Source organism: Marmota monax, unplaced genomic scaffold (assembly GCF_021218885.2).
Source record: "Marmota monax isolate L192 unplaced genomic scaffold, Marmota_monax_Labrador192_F-V1.1 WCK01_AAM20220418_F8-fsc00011, whole genome shotgun sequence".
In the NCBI taxonomy this organism is placed as follows: Eukaryota; Metazoa; Chordata; class Mammalia; order Rodentia; family Sciuridae; genus Marmota; species Marmota monax.
Window position 1 is genome coordinate 14,897,062 of NW_026693082.1, and position 26,176 is coordinate 14,923,237.

The 26,176-nt window shown below is 35.8% G+C and overlaps 1 protein-coding gene across 1 annotated transcript in view; it reads right to left on the minus strand.

Moving 5' to 3' along the window:
• LOC124099008 (phosphatidylinositol 3,4,5-trisphosphate 3-phosphatase TPTE2-like) overlaps positions 1-26,176 on the minus strand; it is a 45,832-nt gene that overhangs the window by 1,071 nt on the left and 18,585 nt on the right. The window contains exons 10-15 of the mRNA XM_046453963.1: positions 22,376-22,437; positions 20,711-20,791; positions 16,411-16,516; positions 9,509-9,597; positions 3,812-3,904; positions 1,031-1,101 (exon numbers count right to left, since the gene is read on the minus strand). Coding sequence (XP_046309919.1) covers positions 1,031-1,101; positions 3,812-3,904; positions 9,509-9,597; positions 16,411-16,516; positions 20,711-20,791; positions 22,376-22,437 — 502 coding nt within the window. The remainder of the gene's footprint in view (positions 1-1,030; positions 1,102-3,811; positions 3,905-9,508; positions 9,598-16,410; positions 16,517-20,710; positions 20,792-22,375; positions 22,438-26,176) is intronic.

Genomic DNA, 26,176 nt, shown 5'->3' on the forward strand with positions numbered 1-26,176 from the left:
ATTGGATAAAAGAACAATTCATATCACTTACAATCACAACCACTTCTCCAATTATAACCTGAATGAGTTTAGTAGTTATTTTTCCTTTTGTATTGGATAATTTGGTACTACCTAAAATCTTATGTTTTTTTTTTTTTCTCATCACCACAGGAAATACTGCTTAAAATGGAGAACTTCTAGACTCAGGAGTAAGTTTCAGATGTGGTACAAATTTCATTGGAATAATAATCTTCAAATCCAATTAATAAATTAAAAAAACTGTTTCCCAATTTAGATATTAGAAGCTCATGTTTAAATGAGAGACTATTAGGTCAGCAGGTATAGCCACTTGCCTAGCATGCAATTGTGTTCAATTCCTAGCAAAAAAAAAAGGAGGGGGGAAGAGACTTATTTTAGCCATCTTATGTAATACTTAAAGGTGTTTTATAACTTCTCTAGATAGAAATTGCCAATCAGATTTTAAACTAGCTCCCTTGATTACTTATTTATTTTGAGTATTGGAGATTAAACCCAGGGGTTCTTTACCCCAGTTCTTTTCAATTTTTATTTTGAGAAAGGGTTTTGCTAAATTGCTGAGGCTGGCCTCGAGCTTGGACTCCTTGCCTCAGCTTCCCAAGTCACTGAAATTACAGGCATGCATCATCAATTGGCTTACTTAATTACACTTTAGCATAGAATTTGTGATCAGCCATTAACACTGAGTGCCTGCTATGTTCAGTGTACTGGATGCACATTAACCTTCACAGGAGGAGTCCATAACCACGCTCAAGATCCAAGTGTAACACATTTTAACTTGGAGTCATGTAGCACAAAACTTAAGGCTAATGCAACTGTGAATCTCAAGAACAGCTGTGTTTTTTAAATAACCACATTCAAATGAACAAGGCAATGAAGAATTCTGACTTGAATGATTCAAGAATTTTTTTAAATCTGTAAATTAAATTTAAAACAGTGGCAAACACTTGCCATTACACCTTATACAACACATTGAAACTTAAGTTGTTTTGACTGGATTACATTATATTCCTACCTGTTATTTTTTATAAAAGATGTGTGAAACCAGAAAAAAAAACAACAGTTGTCATAGTATTTAGGAAGATCCTAAAAAGACATAGTTAAAGAAAAGAAAGTTATTTTCATAATAAAATTAATACCCCAAACTAATGTTTCTGGAGGGATTAAAATTCCTTCCTTTATATATTTATCAAATAAAGTAGCAATTAAGTATACAGCACTCTACAATCTAAGACAATACACTTAAGATATAAAGAAGGAGGCTTAAAAGAATGCTGTTGCTTTCTCTGTTTTTATCAAACATTTTGAGGAATGTATTTTTTAAGTGTTGAAAATGTATTATCTTTATTTTGTTGGTATTTTGAATGAAAACATAAGGGTCCAAAATAGTGCAGTGAAATAAAATAGGTAAATTGAACTTCATTAAAATTTAAAACCTTTATGCATTAAAGGGCTCCATCAGCAGGGTGAAAATATAAGCCACAGAATGAAAGGAATATTTTCAAATCACATATCTGATGAAGGTCTCAAATCCAGAATATATAACTAATTTTGAAATCAACAAAAAAGATAATCCAGAGAATATATCCAAATAGCCAGCAAGTGCATTAATTGATTCTTAGTCACAATGTCAATAAGGTAACACTTCACACCACTAATATCACTGATTGAAAAAAAAAAAAAAGCAAAAATAGAGTATTGGTGAGGATGCAGATAATTGGAGTCCCTCATATATTCCTGGTGGGACTGTAAAATGCTGCAAGCCACTGTGGAAAACAGTTCGACAGTTCCTCAATAAGTTAAATGTAGAATTACTATATAATAGCAATTCCCTTCTAGAAAAATGTATTTTTGATAGATATTTATAAATTTACACACTGGTCTTTTAAACTGGATTAGATGGTGCTAAACAGAATCTACCAAGGACCATGCCTATTTATATGCAAACATGTCATAATGAATTCTTAAAATATTTTGCCTTGGCATCATTTTAAATGTCAGACTTTCTCATATGAGAAGCCGGGCTCCATTATTATTGACAGTTTCCAGTTCTCTGCTTACTCCCAGTTCCTCAATGTAATCAATTCAGATATCTGTCTTACATAGCTACCTCCTGGTGACCATCTTCCTATGGGACAGCTAGACACAATGCACTTAACTTGCCCCACTGACCCCCATACTCCAGGGGACCTGTGCAGATATGCCACAGAGATTGCTTCTCAGTCACGGTGTGTGACTTCTTGGACCTTATACTTGTTTGCTTTAAGCCCACTCCAATTAGAAAAACTACAAGGAAAAACTATACTCTGGACCCCAATAAAGTCTTTGATCCTCAGGTCTCTTTTTCTCTCTATTGCTCCTCTCTGCTGGTTGAGCAAACATGTCCTTGGCTCCCACCTTCCCTTTGGCACTGTAAGGTGTGCTTCACTCTTCTCTCTGGGATCTGTAAGTAATAAAAAACTGCTTCTGTTACTTCATGTATTTTGTTGTGTGGACTTCTCTGTTTTATTTGACCAACACAACTGAATCTAACCCTCTCCTCAGGGCTGTCTTAGGGAGTGGCCAATAAACTGGACATGTCAGACATGAATCCTGGGGGTGCTTGCCAATATAGACAAGTTTCCTGTGAGAGGGACACCTTGTCACCAGACACTCAAGCATAAGGATGTCCCAGGATAAATAAATATTCTGTGAAAAACCCAATGTAAACATCCGAAACCACTTAACATGGAGCCTCATTAAAAGAAGGCTAGAATTTATAGCCAGTCTTCAGAGAGAGAGAAACCTCAAGACCAAATTAGAGAAAAATACAATACATATTCATTTAAAGAAGGAACAGCTACACTGAATAATTAACCACCAATACTGATGATAATAAAATATTTAAAAAAGTGCTTTCATGTCATGGCTTTTAATAATAACAAAAGCTGGATATTACTCAGACCCCCAGGCCAGTGAGCTTTACATTACTGTTTCTGCTCAGCAACTGCTATTTGAACAAGAACTCAAGAGTGGCCCCATTAATCAAGGGGCAACCATCAGAACAGGAAATATCGAGGTCACTTGCTTCAACACATTTACCATTTTAATATTTAATAGATTCTCTTCCAACAGGGAAAAAAAAGAGATAAAAAAGAGCACAGGGAATAAATTCTAAATCTACCAACATAGTTACTTATTGGAAGTTATATTTGATGATTTGATAGTAAAATGAAATTAGCAAGGTATAGAAATTTGTTATGCACAGAATAATACTCAGATATAATAATAATAATAATAATAATAATCAGATATAATATTATATACTCATGATATTCAGAGTAATGGCAATGGAAAGCATTATCATTTTTCATAAATATTAGATTAATGCATACTGCTTATATCATGAATCAATTCAGAGGAAGGTAGAGTCTCCCTCACTTTAAAATATTTTGTACATTATTGACAACAATGCATTTCAAAAAAATAAAACAAAAATATGATCACTGTTTAGCAGTAAAACATACCTTTAGGACTTTTTTACCATCTTGATTTTTGTACTTTTTTAAATTTTAAAATTAATATATGTAAATTGTATAGAATTTAGAAAAAAGAATGAACAAGAAAACCTTTAAGTTACATGTTCTTCTTTTACAAATTTTTGTTGTAGATTTGATTTGTTGTTTTTCTCCCCTACCCTGGCCATTGATCAATATCAATTCCCCTGTTGGGAATTATAGCAGAGGAAATCCAAAATGAAAAATCACTGAAAAGACCAGAAAATAACAATGGCAGAGATTGTTTCTTGATTACTCACTGTGGAGAAAAACTGCACTTTCACATCATCATACAGAACTGGACTGTTGATTATAATAAATATTACTCTGTCTGATTCAATGTCATGAAATATCTGTGAATAAACACATGAAATTCAGAACCAAGAACCCAGTTGATGATAAGTATAATAATGAAGTTTGTTTTCACTTACCCAGACTTCCTAAACTTATCAAGTACTCTTGGTCTCATAGCCCAGTCATTTCATGTATAAGTAAATGCTAATCATCATTTCTGTGAAGCTGCGATACTACTGAGCTATCCCTACCTGTTTGAGAGTTAGAATGAGGCACTGTTGAGAGCAAAGTATTTGATTTTCTACTAGAGTTTAACCAAGTATAAACATACTGTTTAAAGTATATCATCTGATTTTCATATATTGAGACCTCTTCTAAGAATGTACTATGAAGCCAAATTTTAAAGCTGGCATTGTTATTCAAAAAACAGTGCATAGCAGATGTTTTATCAAAGATCTTGTCCATTGCTGGCTGATGGATGGAGTGACCAAAGATAGGTCAAGTTTCTGGGAAGCTTTGAAACTATATTAAGTATTTCTTCATTAGTGATTTTTTCATCATATAATAATGGCATCCACATTAAGAATGGTCTATATTAGTCCCTTTGAAAAATACAGAAGGCACAGATTCTGTCCCTTCAAGGAGTTGTATATATAAGGAACAATACTAGAATGATAAATAATTGAGTGTCAAGCTGTATATGAAGATTGCGTGTACTGTTCAGCATTGTGGAGACAGGGGTATGAACAGGAGATATTGAATGAGAGAGCTTCACCAAGGAGGTAGAACTTGAGTTGGGCATGAAAAGATGGGGATAAAAGAATAGTCTGAACATGGGGGGAAAGACCAGCAAAAATATGAAGTAGAAATTAGAGTCATGTTCCAAGAGGGGATGACCCATGCTACTCAAATGGAGTCTATAGGTCAAGTTATTGATACAAATAAGCTTAGGTATGTTAGGGATATCATATCTTGAGCACTCATGAGCCAGGGAAATAAGAGTATAGTTGTAGCAAACTAGTGCATCATTTCCTGTGTGACAAAAGGTGACCTGATGGGCTGGGGATGTGGCTCAAGCGGTAGCGTGCTCGCCTGGCATGCGTGCGGCCCGGGTTCAATCCTCAGCACCACATACAAACAAAGATGTTGTGTCCGCCGAAAACTAAAAAATAAATATTAAAAAAATTCTCTCTCTCTCTCTTTGAAAAAAAAGGTGACCTGATAATTATCATATATGCCATTTATTTAGTAATTCTAATTTTCACAACACTTAGATGTGATCTTTATTTCACAGATAGAAATGTTTAGTCAAATATGTTACCTGGCATGACCATAGACATACTGTGTGTTTTCTTCTCTACCTACAGCTTTTTGAAATGAGAGCAGTATTTCTGGATACATATTATAGAACTCCACACACTGTATTGCATAAGGAGAAAGGGCAAGAAGGCTACTGTAGAAACCTTGGAAGTGGCAGTGGGAACATAAAGGAAGAGAAAGTAATGAGAATTTTCAAAGATAGAATCTGCATTGGTGATTAATTGGTGATTAATTGGATTTGGGGGGCCAAGGCAAATAAAGACTCAAAGACAATATCAAATTTTATGACCTGAGAGGAAGTATATTGTGGCATTTGCAGAAACAGTGAAAAAGCTCATTTGATAAATCATGATTGATAAATCATAATTGATTAATGTGCATAAATTGTTAGGATACAGATTGACCTTGTTGTCTTTCTTGTATCTACTACACAGAAGATGCTCAAATATCTGCTCAAAGAACAAATGATATTTTAAAGAAGAGGAATGGATGAGTAAAACCAAGAAAAGAGTATTTGCAAATGAAGTAGAGACCAAAAGAACAAAGGATTGATGAAAGAGTTGATTTTTGAAAGATAAAACAAAATTAACAAACCCTTAACTAAAGTAACCAAAAGAAAGAGTAAGAATGCTGAAGTAAGTAAAATTAGAGGGGAAAAGGTGGTGTTAAAACAGATACTATTGAAATCCAGAGGGTCATTAAGCAATATTTTGAAAAGCTAAATGCCAACAAATTGGAAAATCTAGATGAATGGACAAATTTCTGGACACATATGGCCTATCAAAATTGAATCAAAGGATATAAGTAGATCAATAATAAGCAGTGAGTTTGAAGTAGGAATAAAAAGTCTCCAAACAACAAAAAGCTCAGGACTGGCAGATCTACTGCTGAATTTCACCAGACTTTTAAAGAAGAACTAATATCAATGTTCCTCAAACTATTCCATAAAATAGGAAGGTAAGGATCCCTTTCAAACCCATTCTATGAAACCAGTAAGTATTACCCTGCTACCAAAACATGAGAAGGGCACAATACAACAACAAAAAGGAAACTATAAACCAATATCCCTGATAATGCAAAATCCTCAATAAAATACTTGCAAATTAAATTTAATAGCACATTAATAAGGTCATATACCATGATCAAACTGATTTCATTTTTGGGTTGCAAGATTGGTTCAAATATGCAAATCAATAAATATTAAACAGCACATAAATAGAGTCAGGGATAAAAAAAATCACATGACCATCTGAACAGATGCAGAGAAAACCTTCAATAAAATTCAACAGCCCTTCATTAAGAAAGCCCTGAATAAGATAGCAATAGAAGGACCATACCTCAAAATATGACAAACCAATAGACAACATTATACTATATAGAGAAGAACTGAAAACACTTCCTCTAACATGAGGAACAAGAAAAGGGTATATACTATCACTGCTCTTATTCAATGTAGTACTTGAAATTTTATCAAGAGCAATTAGGAAAGAGAAAGAAATAAAAGGGATATAAACAGGAAAGGAAGAAGTTACATCACTACTCTTTACATATGATATGATTCTATACTTGGAATACTCCACTAAAAGGTTCTTAGAACTAATAAACAAATCCAGCAAAGTAATAGGAGACAAAATCAACATTAAAAAATCAGTAGCTTTTCTATACACCAATAATGAACTTGTTGAGAAAGAAATCAAGAGAACAATCCCATGTATAATAGCCTCAAAGGAAAAAAAGAGAAGAAAACCCTAGAAATAAACCTAACCAAATGGGAAAAGCCCTCTACAATGAAAATTATAAAACACTGAAGAAAGAAATTAAAAGAAGACATTAGAAGATGAAAAGACATTCTATGTTCATGGAATTATTAATATTGGAAGAATTAATATTGTTAAAATGGCCACACTGCCAAAATAATCTACAAATTCAATGCAATCCCCATTAAAATTCCAGTGACAGAAAAAAAAGACATTCTTCACAGAACTGGAAAAAAAAACAACACTAAAATTCATTTGGAAGTTCAAAAGACTGTGAATGGACAAAACAATCTTGAGCAAAAAGAACAATGCTGGAAGCATCACAATATCTGATCTCAAAATGTAGAATCACTGTATGGCATGGTATTGACATAAAAAAGACATATAGACTTATATAATAGAATAAGGAACCCAGAAATAAAGCCATGCCTCTACAGCCATCTGATTCTCAACAAAGATGTTAAAAACATAAGTTAAAGAAAAGACAGACTCTTCAACAAATGGTGCTTGGAAAACTGAATATCCACTTATCAGATAACCAAAAAACTTCCTTGATTCTATTAATTCCTAGTTTTTTTTGTTGTTATTTCTTTACTTTAACAAGAACAGAAGGTTGAAACTAGACCCCTATCTTATCCTGTATAAAAATCAACTAAAAGTAGACCAAAGACCTTAATATAAGACCTGAAACTTTGAAACTACTAAAGGAAAATCATAGGGGAAACACTCTGAGAGATTGGTATAGACAATGATTTCCTGAATAGGATTATAATATCTCAGGAAACAAAGGGAAGAATTGACAACTGAGATTGCATCAGCATAAGAAACTTCTGCATGGCCAGGAAACAATCAACAGAGTGAAGAAACAACCTATATAGTGGGAGAAAATATTTAGTAGCTATTCACCTGACAGAAGATTAGTATCAGAATACATAAAGAACTCAAAAAACTTAAAAGGTCAAGTAATTCAACATTAAAAATGGGCAAATGAGGTTGATACTTCTCAAAAGAAGTACAAATGGCCAATAAATATATGAAAAGTACTCATAATCTTTAGCTATCACTGAAATGCAAATCCAAACTACATTGAAATTCCATCTCACTTCAGTCAGAGTGGTTATTATGAAAAATACAAAAAATTAATGCTGGTGAGGATAGGAAGAAAAAGGAACACACAGATTGTTGGTAGAGCTGGACATACATACAGCTACTATGGAAATCAGTATGATGTTTCCTCAAAAAACTAAAAAGAGACCTGGCTATCCCACTCCTGAGTATATATCAGAAGGAAATAAAGTCAGCATACAAAAGAGATACCTGCATACCCATGTTTACTGCATCACTATACACAATAGCCAAGCTATGGAATCTACCTACGTGCCTATCAACAGATGAATGGATAAAGAAAATGTGGTATATATACACAATGGAGTATTATTCAGTAATAAAGAAGAATGAAATCATGTTATAAGCAGGAAAATGAATGGAACTAGAGGATATCATTTAAGTGAAATAAGCCAGACATAGAAAGACAAGTATCAAGTATCACATGTTTTCTTTCATATGTGAAAACTAGAAAAGAAAAAAAAAAGTGACCTGAAAATAGAAGAGTGACTATTAGGAAAGGAAACCAGAGGGAGAAGGGGAAGAGGGGAGGGGAAGAGAGAGTTGAAGAGAGGGTGGACATGATAAAAATACCATATATGCATATGTGGAAATGTCACAATGAAACTCACCAATTTTTACAATTAATATGCATTAATAATTATTATAAAAAAGAATAGAGTATTTACAAAGAACAGAAAGCTAAGGATTAGGCCTAGGTGAATGCCCCCAGTGAGGGGAGGAAAAAAAATTTTTAAAGTAGGGTTGGAAAGGGTAATAATGTTGGTAAAAGAACTTGAAACAAGAACCCAGGAGGGGATTCTAAAAGTTTATGTTCTTAGATCCACAAAGGAAACTTTCTTATTGTTTCAGAAAATGTCTATAATCTTAAACATTTCTTTTACATTTTAGCTAAACCTTGCCTCTCAGCCCCCATTGCTTTGGGTAAAGAAGTTTCTGTGTACTCCATATACTCTTGTATACTCTCAGGATGCCACTCCATAGAACGTGTGAGTTAGAATTACTGGGGACATTGCTAATTTCTGGGCCCCATTCCAGATTTCCTGAATCATACTTTGGAGGTACAATCTAAAAAAATGTGCCTCTTTACAAGCTCCCAGTCATACTAAATTTTGAGAATCAGTTCTATACAATAAAAGATAAAATTACCAAGAAGATAACATGGCAAAAGCTGACCAGATAGATGAATTCAAATCTTGACAGATTTCTGGGAGTAAGCTTAACATTTATGGAAAAGTAAAAGCAAAACAACTCTCTGAACTGGCTAAAATTCTGGAAAATGCTCTGAAAAAGTACACTTATTTCTAATTTGCATCCAAACCAAGCACCAGGTTAGGTGGTAACCAGAAAGCAACAGGGCATCTCTCTGTGGTGAGTGATGATTTGGGCAGGTCAACAGGCTGATTTGACATTGAGCTTTAAAATAAACACCAGAATTTTTGGATCATTGCTTTCTCTTACCCTACAGTTACTGGAACTAGAAGAAAAGACAGTCTTCCGATGCATTACTATATGTATTTTTAGATCAGTTCCATTGCCTTTTCCAACACCTGAATAAAAGTAAAAAGATATGATGGTTAGAGCAAAGAGTAATGTCGTGCCAATTAACTTTATGGATTAAAAAGAGAAAAAGTTTTCCAAGCTACCATAATAGTGATATTGGATCATTCGGTCTTGCATGAATTTTGTTTTGAAAAACAAGTATTCAAGCTCAATTCTGTCTCCTAAAGCAGAATTTATTAAGATTGGAGAAAAAGAGGAAAAATATGTGTAGTTCAGCTTCTAAGAATTAGAATCCCATTGCTTACCTTTCTGTAAAAAAAGAATTAGGGAAGGTGATTTGCAACCCTTTTTGCTAATGCATTGCTTTATTCAGACTTCTAATCATAATGTTTTTAAATAATAAATGTCTACATTCCTGTTGCTCTATTTTAAGTCCATTTCCTACAGCAACCTCTACGAAAATATGGGAGATTTATATGCAAATATTCCTGTGAAGTTTAGTACATATTTACAGATAAATGATCTTTTTAAAGAAATATTTATTTTTTAGGTGTAGATAGACACAGCACAATACCCTTTATTTTTATGTGGTGCTGAGGATCGAACCCAGGCCCTGCTCATTCTAGGGAAGCACTCTACTGCTGAGCCACAATCTCAGCCCCTACAGATAAATAATCTTAGTTCCCTCTTTTTTGGTTCAAATGACCCACTTCCTTCAGCATTTCCTTAAAGACTTGGTTTCTGAAGCCTCCAATTGATTTTTTCCCCTTCCTTTCATCCTGCATATTTCACTTTGACAAATAATCTAATAGTCATATATTAATCATTCTCAATTACTCAATTCATATTCTGTTTTCATTTAATTGTGTCATTAACACCATGTTATCAATGTGTCCTTAGAAATCATGTTTTTTCTACAGACCAATATCTCTAATGAACTTAGATGCAAAAATCCTCAATAAAATTCTGGCAAATCAGATACAAAAACACATCAAAAAAATTGTGCACCATGATCAAGTAGGATTCATCCCTGGGATGCAAGGATGGTTCAATATATGGAAATCAATAAATGTTATTCACCACATCAATAGACTTAAAGATAAGAACCATATGATCATCTCGATAGACGCAGAAAAAGCATTCAACAAAGTACAGCATCCCTTTATGTTCAAAACACTAGAAAAACTAGGGATAAGAGGAACTTACCTCAACATTGTAAAAGCTATCTATGCTAAGCCTCAGGCTAGCATCATTCTGAATGGAGAAAAATTGAAGGCATTCCCTCTAAAATCTGGAACAAGATAGGGATGCCCTCTATCACCACTTCTATTCAATATAGTCCTCGAAACACTGGCCAGAGCAATTAGACAGACAAAAGAAATTAAAGGCATAAAAATAGGAAAAGAAGAACTTAAATTATCACTATTTGCGGATGATATGATACTATATCTAACAGACCCAAAAGGGTCTACAAAGAAACTACTAGAACTAATAAATGAATTCAGCAAAGTGGCAGGATATAAAATCAACACGCATAAATCAAAGGCATTCCTGTATATCAGCGACAAAACTTCTGAAATGGAAATGAGGAAAAACACTCCATTCACAATATCCTCCAAAAAAAATAAAATACTTGGGAATCAACCTAACGAAAGAGGTGAAAGATTTATACAATGAAAACTACAGAACCCTAAAGAGAGAAATAGAAGAAGATCTTAGAAGATGGAAAAATATACCCTGTTCATGGATAGGCAGAACTATCATCATCAAAATGGCAATATTACCAAAAGTTCTCTATAGGTTCAATGCAATGCCAATCAAAATCCCAACGACATTTCTTGTAGAAATAGATAAAGCAATCATGAAATTCATATGGAAAAATAAAAGACTCAGAATAGCAAAAGCAACTCTAAGCAGGAAGTGTGAATCAGGCGGTATAGCGATACCAGATTTCAAACTATACTACAGAGCAATAGTAACAAAAACAGCATGGTACTGGTACCAAAACAGGCGGGTGGACCAATGGTACAGAATAGAGGACACAGAAACCAATCCACAAAACTACAACTATCTTATATTTGATAAAGGGGCTAAAAGCATGCAATGGAGGAAGGATAGCATCTTCAACAAATGGTGCTGGGAAAACTGGAAATCCATATGCAACAAAATGAAACTGAATCCCCTTCTCTCGCCATGCACAAAAGTTAACTCAAAATGGATCAAGGAGCTTGATATCAAATCAGAGACTCTGCGTCTGATAGAAGAAAAAGTTGGCTCCGATCTACATATTGTGGGGTCGGGCTCCAAATTCCTTAGTAGGACACCCATAGCACAAGAGTTAATAACAAGAATCAACAAATGGGACTTACTTAAACTAAAAAGTTTTTTTCTCAGCAAGAGAAACAATAAGAGAGGTAAATAGGGAGCCTACATCCTGGGAACAAATTTTTACTCCTCACACTTCAGATAGAGCCCTAATATCCAGAGTATACAAAGAACTCAAAAAATTAAACAATAAGATAACAAATAACCCAGTCAACAAATGGGCCAAGGACCTGAACAGACACTTCTCAGAGGAGGACATACAGTCAATCAACAAGTACATGAAAAAATGCTCACCATCTCTAGCAGTCAGAGAAATGCAAATCAAAACCACCCTAAGATACCATCTCACTCCAGTAAGATTGGCAGCCATTATGAAGTCAAACAACAACAAGTGCTGGCGAGGATGTGGGGAAAAGGGTACACTTGTACATTGCTGGTGGGACTGCAAATTGGTGCGGCCAATTTGGAAAGCAATATGGAGATTCCTTGGAAAGCTGGGAATGGAACCACCATTTGACCCAGCTATTGCCCTTCTTGGACTATTCCCTAAAGACCTTAAAAGAGCGTACTCTAGGGACACTGCTACAACAATGTTCATAGCAGCACAATTCACAATAGCTAGACTGTGGAACCAACCTAGATGCCCTTCAGTAGATGAATGGATTAAAAAAATGTGGCATTTATACACAGTGGAATATTACTCTGCACTAAAAAATGACAAAATCATGGAATTTGCAGGGAAATGGATGGCACTAGAGCAGATTATGCTAAGTGAAGCCAGCCAATCCCTAAAAAACAAATGACAAATGTCATCTTTGATATAAGGAGAGCAACTAAGAACAGAATAGAGAGGAAGAGCATGAGAAGAAGATCACCACTAAACAGGGACGAGAGGAGGGAGGGAAAGAGAGAGAGAAGGGAAATTGCATGGTAAAGGAAGGAGACCCTCATTGTTATACAAAATTACATATAAGAGGAAGTGAGGGGAAAGGGGAAAAAAAACAAGAGAGAGAAATGAATTATAGTAGATGGGTAGGGAGAGAAGATGGGAGGGGAGGGGAGGGGAGGGGAGGGGGGATAGTAAAGGATAGGAAAGGCAACAGAATACAAAATACACTAGTATGGCAGTAGGTAAAAAAGTAGATGTGTAACCGATGTGAATCTGCTATATATAGGGTAAAAATGGGAGTTCATAATCCGCTTGAATCAAATGTATGAAATATGATATGTCAAGAACTTTGTAATGTTTTGAACAACTAATAAAAAAAAAAAGAAATCATGTTTTTTTCAGTCAGTTCCCTCTGTCCCATTCTTATTGCAGACTTTCTACTGATGTCTATAAGAAATCAGTAAAATGTATAACTAAACTAAGTCAAATGCTTATCACATGAGAAGTAAAGAATATTGATTTGAGCCCTTAAATTCCCATACATTGAAAACTCATGCAAAAGTATCTGCATAACTTAAAAATTAAAAAATAGCATGAAGTGATAGGTCTCCATCTCACCCACTCTTCACCTATGTAGTTCCTCAGTCCCAAATATATAATCACTCATATTAACTTCTTATTCTTTTGCATGTATAATCAAATATGAATATATATTCCTCCAAATTTTATATATGTGTAAATATACAAATATGAATGTATTATCCCCCCTTTGCCATAATACTGCCATGTACCTTGAATTTTTTTAAACACTTATCAAAATTTGGATTTAAGTCATAAAATAAATGAGAAACCAATAAAATGTTACATATAGTTGGCTCAAAATACTACACATTAATCAATATGATGTACTGAATATACAAATAGATGTATTCCACTTGATACAACTAATTTGCATTTGCATGGAAAAATTATTTTTGAATTATTATCAATTTTACACAGCTTAAAAGAGCTATAAAATAGCTTAAAGACAATGAAAAGTAGAGATAATTCTAGAAAGGTGCTCTGGACAAAAGATTACTCATTTCAGAGTTTTCCACACATCTTACACAAAGATTATTTTTATTCCAAAATAGACTAATCTCGTTAGGTTTAAACTGAGTATTTACACGAGCCCAGGAAGAATTTTGCTCTGCCATATAGGCCTCCATAGGTCTGTTCTACAAATAAAACCCATACAATAATGACCAGTTATGGTCATAATCTTGAGCTTCTATCTGGAAGTCTCCATGAGGAATCTCAAGTTTGACTTTAAAGTTCTCCATTTCATCTTGGCCCACTGAACCCACTAGAATTCACCTTCAGTGCTTATAGATTTGGATTAGTTCCTCTGTTCTCAAGATCTGTACCTTATAGCTTTAAATAAACAGTGTCTCCATGGGGTTAAATAAAATTCAAAACATTATTAAGAGAGCAGTCCCAGTCTTATAATATCAGACTAAGGTAGTAAATAAAATTTGAGAATTTATTAAAAATATTTTTAAGCTTAAATTTTTGAGAAATGATTCTCATTGTTTACATTGGAGAAATCATTAAAATTTCATAGACTAAATGTCTCTTGCCTGTGTGGAACAGTTTAGTACTAGGGTTTGTATAGATACTGTTATTCCCATTGATAACAAAGAGGATATTAAGGCAGAGTATACAATCAGGTATTACACAGGCTGTCATGACCCTTTGTAGTTAGAGCTAAATTTTCTCAGGAAGAAGTGGCTCCCACAGCACAATGTGTTGCCTCTCATGCTGCAGAAAAAAATTAGTCTTCATCTTTTTGGTGGGTCCCACTGAGTGTGGAAAGGAAGGGGATTGAGGCACTGCTGTCCCCAATCTTTACTACCTGTTGGATAAGCCTGGAATCTCTCCTTGTGTGATGTCTGATTCCAGTTGGGGTTTTGAGTTAGGTCTGTGTTAGGCTCCACTACAGCTCTGTCCCTCACAGGTGCCATGAAGCAGTCATGGTGGACTTGGAAGTCTAAAAGTCTTTTCCCAAACAGTTGCTCATTCATGTACCCAGGCAGTCTCCTGTTAGGACAGGCTGGGTTTCAAGAGAGCTTGCAGTGTGCTTATTTGGAACATAAATCAAAATTTTCCATAGGAACATTGAGTTTGCTTTCAAAAGCCAGAAACCTATGTATTTGTTTGTGGTAATCCATCCAAATTCCTGGGGGAAGTAAAACTGTAAATAATTTGAAAAAAAAAGTATTTTATATTTTAATGAACAATATCTCTGCAGTTTTTATTTATATGTCAAAGACTTTTTTCATTTCTGATAAATTGGACAAAATGTCAAATAAAGTATTATGAGATCTTGTTTTGTAATTCCTCAGAAGGCCAGACTACAGCCTAGGCTGTATTGGTGGATGCTAGGACCCTGCCAGCACTTGGTACCTTCCTATGGTCTTCCATCTGGCTGGTTTAAGAGTTTTGCTTGAAAGTTTCAGAAGCATTGCCCCCTTGCTGCCTCCCTGGCAGTGGAGTGGTGAGGTTCCATCTCCTGTTTTTCCACCTCCCCTGAAAATGAACTGTGCAGGGGAAGCACAGGAGGGGGTGAAGAAAGAGATGTGGGGTTGGAGCCCATTCCTCTCCCTGCTTCCTGTCCTTTTTCACATCCCAGAGATGGATAATCTGAACAATTTTCCCAACTTCCCTGGGTAATGGTGGTTTTCAGCCATAGCTTCTCTCTCCTTGCATTCCAGAAGCAGTCAAGTAGTTGGTTCTTGGGAAGTTGGTAAGGATTGTTCTTCCTGGTAATACTTGGTAGCAGCTAGGGGGTTAGAAGACACTCTCCCCACTTTCTCCCAATCCTTTTCGTTTTCATCTAGCTTCATGTAGAAGGGAGCCAAGTGCTTCCCCTTAGGAAGCTTTTCTAAAAACTCACCCCATCTCTGTGTACTCTAACACTGTGGTCTGCTCTTTATATTCTTATTTCTTTCCTCTGTCAACCACGCAGGGACTCCTTAAAGGCAGGGAACACTAGCACAGGACCTGGCCCCAAACAGGTACTCAATAGTTATGTGACAATAAATAAATACATATTTACTGATCAGGTATTTAAGACATCTTTATGGAGATGCTGGGGGTGAGGGTTATAGGAAGAGGAGAGAGGAGAAAGGGAGAGACTCTGGTGATGAGAAAAAAGGGTCGCTGAAAGAAGTAGGTGATAAAATGATATAGGGACACCTCTGCCAAGATGAAACTGAAACAGAGGTGGGTATGGGAAAGAAGTAGTCTTGAGTGCTCACAGGACCTTCTTCCCTCCACCAAAGGATCTGCCTTGAAAAGTCTACTCTGGGCTGAGGCCAAGGGAGCAATAAGAACAGGAGAGAAGGGAAGGGAAGTGAAGGGAAGAGATAGAGCCCTCTCTCTTCAAACTGATGATAGGAAAGGGAAGAAGAGGGACATCTAAGAGTTGTCAATGTGACTACTCACTGCCTGTCAAAACGGACAATTCCAGGGGGAGGAGTTCATGTGTGAAGAAATGTAAAAATACAGCCATGGGTTAGAATAATCTGTGTATATAACTATGTTCCCAAGTAGTGGGAACACTGGCCCTCCTACCCAACCCGTCAATTATAAATAAAGCACTTACCATGAATTGAATAAATGATGAATTTTTTTATAATGAAATTTTGTCTTAGAGGTAGATCCCACTTGTAGTCACTTTTCACTTTTTCAAAATACCTCACATATCTACTCTGCAAAGCAAAGAAGCCTCAATTACATGAGAACTAAAGATCTACAGTCAGAATTCCTAATTAATCAAAACCTCTCTCTTTTGAAAAGGGCCTATTAAGGGTAGTAGGAAATTAAGGAAACACAGTATGCCATCACATAACTAGGTATTTTTATGCTAGGGTCTTACAACTAAATATCTATGATGGAATTCAGTGCTGTGAAGAAGTGATATGAAAGGAGCCAGTTCTTGTTCTCAGGCTTCTTATGATTGAAAGGGTAACTAATCAATGAACCATCTAGAATATTATCAATATGGGGGTAGAAGCTTAGTTTATGACTGAGTTAGAGGAAGGTTTGTGGTTTGGTGGAGAGTAATTTCCCAGTTATGGGAGAACAATATACAAAAAGTCCTCAGAGGAAAACATCCCTATATCAGCAGTAAATTAGATGTCATTCATCTCTGTCCCTGCTAGGTAGTTTCTTCACTTTCCATTTTTCAAATTCTGTTTTTGCAAGGAAACCTTGGAATTCTCTCAGTCTCATTCTTCCCCTATGGCAAGTTGCTCAAGGATCTTTCTTCAAGGATTTGAAGAGTTCTGGGATGAATCAACTGGGATGTGCTAATAAAATTAAGTGCCATACTTCCTGTATGGTTTGGATCTGGAATGTTCCCCAAGAGCTCATGTGTTGAAGACTTGGTCCTCAGTGCAGCAATGTTCAGATATGGAGCTTTTGGGAAGTGATTGGATGATGAGGGCTTTGACTTCATCAGTGGATTAATCCACTGATAGCTGAACAGATTATTGGGAGGTGTGGAAACTGTAGGCAGGTAAGGCAGGGTTGGAGGAGGTATGTCCCTGGGGGAGAGCCCTTCGGGACTATATCTTATCCCTGGCTCTTCTTCCTCTCTCTGCTTCCCAGCTTCCATGAACTGAACAGTTTTCCTCTGCCATACCCATTTGCCATGATGTTCTGCCTCACCTCAGGCTCAGAGAAGTGGAGGCAGTTAACCATGAACTAATATCTCTGAAACTGTGAGACAAAACAATTTACTCCTCCAAGTTGTTTGTATCAGGTATTTTGGTCACAGAAATGAAAAGCTGGCTAGCATACTTCTCATTAGAAGGGCAGTCAGGGGAATGGTTCCCACAAGTTAACCTGAGAGTGGATGCAGTGCATTCACTAGAATGGCCCACAGTGCAGGGGCAGAATGTGGTGGTGTTTAAGAATTACTACCCAACAGAGGTGTCTTTGCCCGGGGCCTTGACAAGAAACTTCCCAAACATTCACCTGAGTCCTTACATTGCTATCAGAGTGAATCAGAGTGTATGCCAGTTTGGAAGTAATATTAGGGAAACTGCATGAGTGCAGAAGGGGAAAGTGAGATGTATAGGGATTGAATTGTTGAAGGAGATTCCCTAAGTTCCTGCTAAGATTCCCTAAGTTCCTGCTACCAGATTCTCCATCTTCCACTAAAGGCTTTAACCCACCAGGTTCTTCAAGCTATTGCTGCTCTCACACTGCTGCAGAACTTAATACAACCAACACATAGTAAGAAATCAGTACAAAGAAGATATCAGGAAAGTGGTGAGACACTTTGGGATGTGTAGGGTAGGAAGTCTGGCAAGACACAGTCTTACTTTTAAAGGAGATACAAAAGTCACCACTTTTTTTTTTCAGTGTGGTCACTGAACCCAGGGTCTTGCACATGCCAGACAAGTGCTCTACCACTAAGCTAAACCCCAGCACAGGGCTGGGGATATAGCTCAGGAAAGCAAAAACCCACAAAAGACTATAACTGAAAAAGCAAATGCTGGAAAGGAAAGGGACTACAGGAAAAGGGACCCATGTGAGACAATGAATGAGGGTGTAAAGTATTGATAGGCTAGGAAACAACAGACTGTCCTAATGTGTCTGAGTATGGGACATAGATGCACACAAACCAAATTGTGGAAGCAATCAAATTGTAGAAGCCAAGAGTAGCAACTTAAAACTTCACTGCCATTGGCAGCAGGGAGCCATTACAGATTTTAGAGCTAGACTTTGGTAAGTTCATGCATTACTTTTAGCCTAGGGTCTGTGGTTATCTTTTCCTTTTTTTTAAGTTTTTTTTTTAGTTATATATAGACACAATATGTTTATTTTTTAATTTATTTTTATGTGGTGCTAAGGATCAAACCCAGTGCCTCACATGTGTGAGGCAAGCTTTCTGCCACTGAGCCACAACCCAGCCCTATCTTTCCCTTTTATTTATTTATTTTTGGTAGTGGTGGGGTGGTTGTTATGGAAGAAAAGTGTAGTAGTAAAGCTGAGTTATTTTGTCTCAATCTAAAAATCAGTAGTAACAGTATTCTACTAACAAGGTCAAGGGCATCTATTCAGCTCCCATCACTATTGGAAGAAAAAGTCTCATTCACAACCATATCCACAACTACTTAAGAATTCCCAACCAGTTTTCTCTTGGTTTGAGGGCAATATAGAGAAGGCAACATGGACAACAATGGGCTGCAGAATCCAAGAGATCAAGACTCTTAGTTCAAGATGTTGATTTCGCTAAACTTCAATTTCCCAGGTTGTAAAATGGGAATCATATTAGTGCCTACTCAGAGTTATTCAGAATACCAAATGAGATAATGAATATAAAGTCCTTCGCATGATTCAACAAAATCTAGAATTTTGTAAGCTCTATAGTATAGAGGTCTTGTTTCCTGGTATAAACAAATTATAAGGAATAAAAAAGAGGCAAGAAATATTTAAACTAAAAACATAACAATCAAGTGAATATGTGGATCTTTTTTGGATCCTGACTGAAGTAAACTAAAGTGCAAAAGAATTTAAGACAACTATGGAAATTTAGACATGAACTAGAAGTTTGATATTGTTAAGGTATTATTAAGATATAATATTTTTAGATATTATAAATGGTATTAAGATGTTCTTCTGTTAGATGTCATACTGAAATGCTTGTGGAATAAAATGATCTGATGATAAATTTCTTTCAAAATGATCCAGATTTAAAAAATGAAGGAATGGAGAGTGGTTCTCAGGGTTTTGAGAAGAATGGGGAGGGGGCAAATGAAACATGGTATGATGATTACAAAAGAATTTATTAGTGGGGTATGGAGGGGGAGCACGGGAGGAATAGATGAATTCTAGATAGAGAAGGGGGTGGGAGGGAAAGGGAGGGAGCAGGGGATTAACAAGGATGGTGGAATGTGATGGACATCATTATCCAAAATACATGTATGAAGACATGAATTGGGTGTCAACCTACTTTATATACAAACAGAGATATGAAAAATTGTGGTATATATGTGTAATAAGAATTGTAATGCAAAAAATACATGTGTAAAGACATGAATTGGCGTGAATATATATTTTATATACAAAGATATGAAAAATTGTGCTGTATATGTATAATAAGAATTGTAATGCAGTCTGCTGTTGTGTATTTAAAAAATAAAATCAATTTAAAAAAAGAATTTATTGTATTATTCTCTGGACTTTTGTATATGTTTGGAAATTTCCATAATAAAATGTTTTTAAGAGGAAAAAATAGCATAATAGCATACATTTCATATGAGTGTTACAAGTATTAAATGAAATGTATGTAAAAGTGCAATAATGTTTGCTATGTTATAGAATTTTTGAAAAATGTTTATTTCCCTTTTATATTCTGTTTCGTAATACAACCTTCTCTTCCCTCTCCCTCCCTCCCTCCCTCCCCCCTCTCTCTCTCTTGTGTGGCATGCATGTGCTGTGGGTAGGCACGCACGCACACACAGAGGATTCATCTAGAAACAGTCCTTGTGATGTTATATGAGCAATGAATTGTCAATTGCCCTAGAGGAGTTGGTGAAAGACTTGGTTCCTCTTTACAGGGAAATCAAAGGCTGGTGACTTTAAGTAATCTTCAGGGGTCTGGAACGCTAGGTATTGACCTTCCAGCTTCCGAAGGATAATCAGATCCTGAGTTCCGTAAACAACCATGAATATGAAATGGAAAGGAGAATGCTCCGGGGAGAACACAGGGCTTGCCAGTATAGATAGCACCAGAGGGGTCGTTGTAGCTTCTGGAAGAGAGCAAGGTCTATGACAAGTCACCCAAGTGTTGTTGCCTGATCACTGGAGAAGAGTCTAAAATGAAACCAAATAACAGGTACCAATTGTAACCCACCCCACAAAGAACTCTCCTTCTTAAAAAGAAAACTTACCTGTGAAGGAGTTTCTACTCCTTGATATTTAGAGCTTTTGCTTTTATCTGTTCGTCTTTGTCCAAAAAAATAAAGGCTTTCCTACAGAAAAGGGGACAGACAATATAACCATGGTTCATCTGCACTCTTCCCTTTTCTATGTTAGGCATTCTTAAAGCTTCTAAGGGCATGCTATCTCCTTAAGTTAGCAGTCTTTGGACAGAGTCTACCTCAAATAACAAAATTAATGAAGCCATATCAAGGATTTCTCTATTTCAAAGACTCATTTACACATGGAGTTTAGAGCTGTAAATCATCTGGTACAATACTTCTTCCTACCTGCCATTTTACAAATGAGAAGACTGAGGTCAAATGAAAACCAAGTGACCTGTTAAGTGGCCTGTTAAGTGAAAACCAAGTGACCTGTAGAGATACTGCAGCCAGTTAGTAGTAGTACAGACCTAAGGCACAGATCCCCAGCTGTCAGGCTAAGGCTCTGTATCAACTGCTTTTAAATGTTTAATTTTTGAAGCTACAACCCACATTAATGATATTAGCACACGTGTGTGTGCACGCACACACACACAATGCTTACTTTTTGATATTTTCTATTCTGCTTATTCCTTTTTATTAAAAATGCTGGACATAATCCAATAAGTAGACTTTATAACAACTCACTGTTATGATCCATAATTTGAAAAGCTGTGTCTTTGTATATTCATTTTTGTTGGGTCAGGCATTGGCCCAGCCAATCCAGCCTGAGAACAGACATGGTGCTTCCCTAATCCCCAAGGGGCCATGGAGAGCAAGGATTGAACACCCATTTTCAAAACCTGTGTGTCTCAAGTTAAAAAACAGAAAAAGTGGGATTAGAAAGCTGAGCAAGTTTGTAGAACCCAGAGCTTCTTTTTGTAGCCTAGGCCAAGAGATGAGCACAGTTGTTGGGTATGTGTCCTATAAGTGTAACTTGTCAGCAAGATCCTGTCAGTAAAACAACTGAAAACTATGCTTTAAGAAGTAGAAACAGCCCACCTTATCCCCTCAAAAATTTTCAGAGGTCACATATTTCCATAAATTGATTATGCAGAGAGAATAATATACAGAGGAAACTATGTTTTGAGTTGGAAACAATACTTTTTATCAACTTAGTAATTCTAAGGATGGTCAAGGTCCTTTGGAGACTTATCTAATTAATCTGATAGTAACTTGTAGGAAGGAAGAAGCCATGTTACTGGTGGTGAGGAGAAGGAAGCATCTTGATTCCTGGAGTTTTTTGCATTTGCATAACTTTGCTCTCCCTCTCTTACTTTAATCCTGCCCCTACCAAGTCCTGCCTTTTAAAATAATGTTGATATTATATACATCATGGATATTTTTACTAATTAAAAATTCTGCAGTAATATTTCTTAATTATTGATATTTTTGGTATTCCATTAAATATTGTGCCTCACTGATATCACTCCAGTCTAGAGGTACTCAGGACAGTTACTAACTGCATAATAAACTTAATAAACATAATAAATACTACAATAAACCAGGAGGTATCAAAACAAGGCTTCCTAAAAATGACCTCTCCAATTTCACTTAAGCACCATAATTCAAAGAATCATCTTAACATTCTACAAGTGATGTTTCAGAATCAGCAAGTTCAACCAGACAGTGTACAGTAAGTAATGTCTTTCCTACCTCTGCAGTTAAAAACATTCCACAGGCAAGAAGGCAGGCACAAACCATAGTTCCAGTTCTTCCTAGAAAATATAAGATGTTAGTTCAAGAAGTCATTTGTTCATTGTAGTACACAGTATAAAAATATACTCAGAAATACTCAAAAAGTTCATTTCATTTGTGTTTTCATTCACCCTGAAAGTGTTTGTCCCAAATATTTCAACTCAGAAATAGTCAAAGGTGTTTCACTACTCTGTGACCGCATTAGGAATTCTGTGTCCTATGGGCATGAAATACATGTTCTTGTGTTTATTTTTATTCCATCACTAATGCTGGGTGTTGAAGTAACAGAAGATACAACTGACTCTTCTAGAAGATTCCAAAGCTAGTGCTACTTACTTATTAAGAACTAATTAACTAATTAACTGAGCACAGCAGCACATGTCTGTAATCCTAGGAGTTCAGGAGGCCAAGGCAGGAGAATCTCGAGTTCAGAGCCAGCCTCAGCAAAAGTGAGGTATTAAGCAACTCAGTGAGACCCTTCTCTAAATAAAATACAAAATAGGGCTGGGAATGTGGCTCAGTGGTGGAGTGTCCCTGAGTTCAATCCCCAGTACCCTGCCAAAAAAACTAATTATATAGTGTTTTTGTAACTAACATAAATAAAACACCAATGAAAGATAAACAGAAGCTGAACCTGTAATACCATCTAAGCATTTACAAGACCTACTAGTCCTTCCATTTTAGAGTTTTAAATTGTTATTAGAAAAAAATTTTCAAATATAACAAATGTAGAGAGAATAGTATAATGCATTCTTATATATGTTTCCCAGATTCTACAATTATCAGTATTTTTTTGTTCAGTTTCTCTCTTTTCTTCCCTCCCTTCTTTCCCTCTCTTTCTTTTTTATGTGAGAGTAAATGGCAGTACTGAGGATCAAACCCAGGGCCTCATGCATGCTCAGCAGGCAATCTACCACTAAGCTATATCACCAGTCTTCTCTTTTTTCTGTGCTGTAACATTTTAAAGCAAACCTTTGACTCTGCTTCTACACTTCATCTCAAAGTATCTTATTTTATTCCAATTTGTATTTTTTTTCTGTCATACAAAATTTGATTTTCCGAAAAAAATGTTTCTTCTTTTATACAATAATTTGTAGCGTTTGATTTACATAATACACATTGAACTTATTTTATGTAATTCAAATCTACTTTTTTACCTGAGAGGCACAAAACTTTCTACTCTATCCTATCTTTTCATACATACATACAGAGCACAATCTTTCATATCTCTAGTTGTGCACAAAACAGAGTCACCCCATTCGTGTCTTCATACATATAAAAGAGCAGTTTATACTACCTCTTGCTATAATCAATAAAAGCTGCCTGAGCTGGGCATGAAAGTAGACACCTGCAATCCTAGCAGCTCCACAGCCTGAGGCAGGAGGATCATGAGTTCAAAGTGATCAGCCTCAGCAAAAGAGAGGTGCTAAGCAACTCAGTGAGACCCTGTCTCTGAATAAAATACAAAATAGGGCTGGGAATGTGGCTCAGTGGTTGAGTGTCCCCGAGTTCAATCCCAGTACCCCCACACCTCCCAAAAAGAGGCTACTGCTCATTAACTGCCAGTCTCTCAGCTGCATTGATTGTTAATATTTCAATTTTGGAAGACATCTCTGGGTCTCTGTAACTCTTTTTTTTTCCCACTTGAAAGAAACTTTGGGAAATTTCCTTAACCAATTATGGATATACCATGAACAGATTCACATCCTTGTGGATAATTACAACTACAGACATAGTAGATGTTCTTTTATCAGTCAAGCAAGTAGGGAACTATAAAAATACTATATACATACCTTAAATATTTTATTGTAACTTCAAACTTCAAACAAAGGCTTTAACTTTTTAAGTATGAGTTCTCTTACCCAGAAACTTTTCTCAAAAAACAAGTCCTACTGTATAAAGGCTACTGTATCATCTATAATCTCTCATTTCAGATTATTTAGAGAAACCTAGGTGCAGAATTCTTCTAGATTTTTCTACTAGAATTGTTCTCCCATCTAGAAAGAACAAATTAAAAAATGCCAAAAAATTGTTCTCACAATGTTTTATAGTGATCTTTCTTGCATTTAATTCAGCTATAATTTTAGTTGTAGCCATTCAACTTCATTGAATATTCCTAAAACATTCAACTTAGTTTTCATAAAATTAAAATTTTTTGTTCACTTTGACATTTTATAGATTTACACATTGATTATTCAATATAATTATTATTTTTTGTCCTAATTTTTTAAATATATTTTTTAGATGTTGATGGACCTTTATTTTATTCATTTACTTATATGTGGTGCCGAGAATTAAATCCAGTGCCTCACATGGTTGTGGCTCAGTGGTAGAGCACTTGCCTAGCATGTGTGAGGCACTGGGTTCAATTCTCAGCACCACATATAAATAAATGAATAAAATAAAAGTCCATATAATTATAACAAGTAGGTTAGATTGATGTTAATATGATAGCTTCTCCACAACCCCAGCCACAGGTCTCCATTTCTTGAAAAGGGCTCTTGTGCCACATAAAACTTATATTAAATAAATTTGTATGTTTTTCAAATAACCCAATCAATAAATGGCTAAGGAACTGAACAGACACTTTACAGAAGAAGAAATACAATTGATCAACAAACATATGAAAAAATGTTTATCATCTCTAGCAATTAGAGTAATACAAATCAAAACTACTCTAAACTTTCATTTCACTCCAGTCAGAATGGCAATTATCAATAATACAAGCAATAAGAAGTATTGGCAAGAATGTGGGAAAAAAGGTATACTCATACACTGTTGATGGGACTGCAAATTGGTGCAACCACTATGGAAAGCAGTATGGAAATTCCTCAGAAAATTTGGAATGGAACCAACATTTGACCTAGCTATCTCACTCCTTGGTTTATACTCAAAGGACTTAAAATTAGCATACTACAGTGACTTAGCCATATTAATGTTTATAGCAGCTCAATTCACAATGGCTAAACTATGGAACCAACCTAGATGTCCTTCAACAGATGAATTGATAAAGAAAATGTGGTACATATACACAATGAAATATTACTCAGCCTTCTTTAAGGGTTAGGCTTAGAATGAAATTATGGCATTTGCAGGTAAATGGATGGTGTTAGAGAATATCATGCTAAGTGAAATAAGCCAATTCCCAAACACCAAAAGCTGATGTTTTCTCTGATAAGTGGATGCTGATCTAGACAGGGGCAGGGGGATAGGGAAGAATGAAGGAATTTTGGTTTGTCTAGAGGGGAGTGAGGAGAGGGTTGGGATTGTGGGGATGGGAAGGACGATAAAAAGAGAGAGACATTATTACCCTACATACATGTATGATTACATCACTGGAGTAATTCTAAACCATGTACAGCTAGAGGAATGAGAAGTTGTATTCCATTTGTGTACTATATGTCAAAATGTAAAATAAATAAATAAAATAATTTTAAAAAAATTTTGTATGTTTTTTTCCTGTCAATCTGTCATATGTCAATTTGATTCTTAGGGTCCGATGAAAAGTCCTAAAGGGGCAAAGGTAAAATTTTGCCTCCTTTATACCACCTTTTATGACTTTTTATAAAAATCCTTAAACTTCTTTTCCAAGCTGTATCTGTCATCCTTCCCCACGAAGTAGAACTTACATTCCAAATTCCTGACTCTATAAAGCAGAAAACTAAAGTGATTATCCACATACCAACAATGGGTAGGGGTGTGTGTGTATGTGTGAGTGTGTGTGTGTCCCTTAGTTATTTACAGCACTTAAAATCTAAT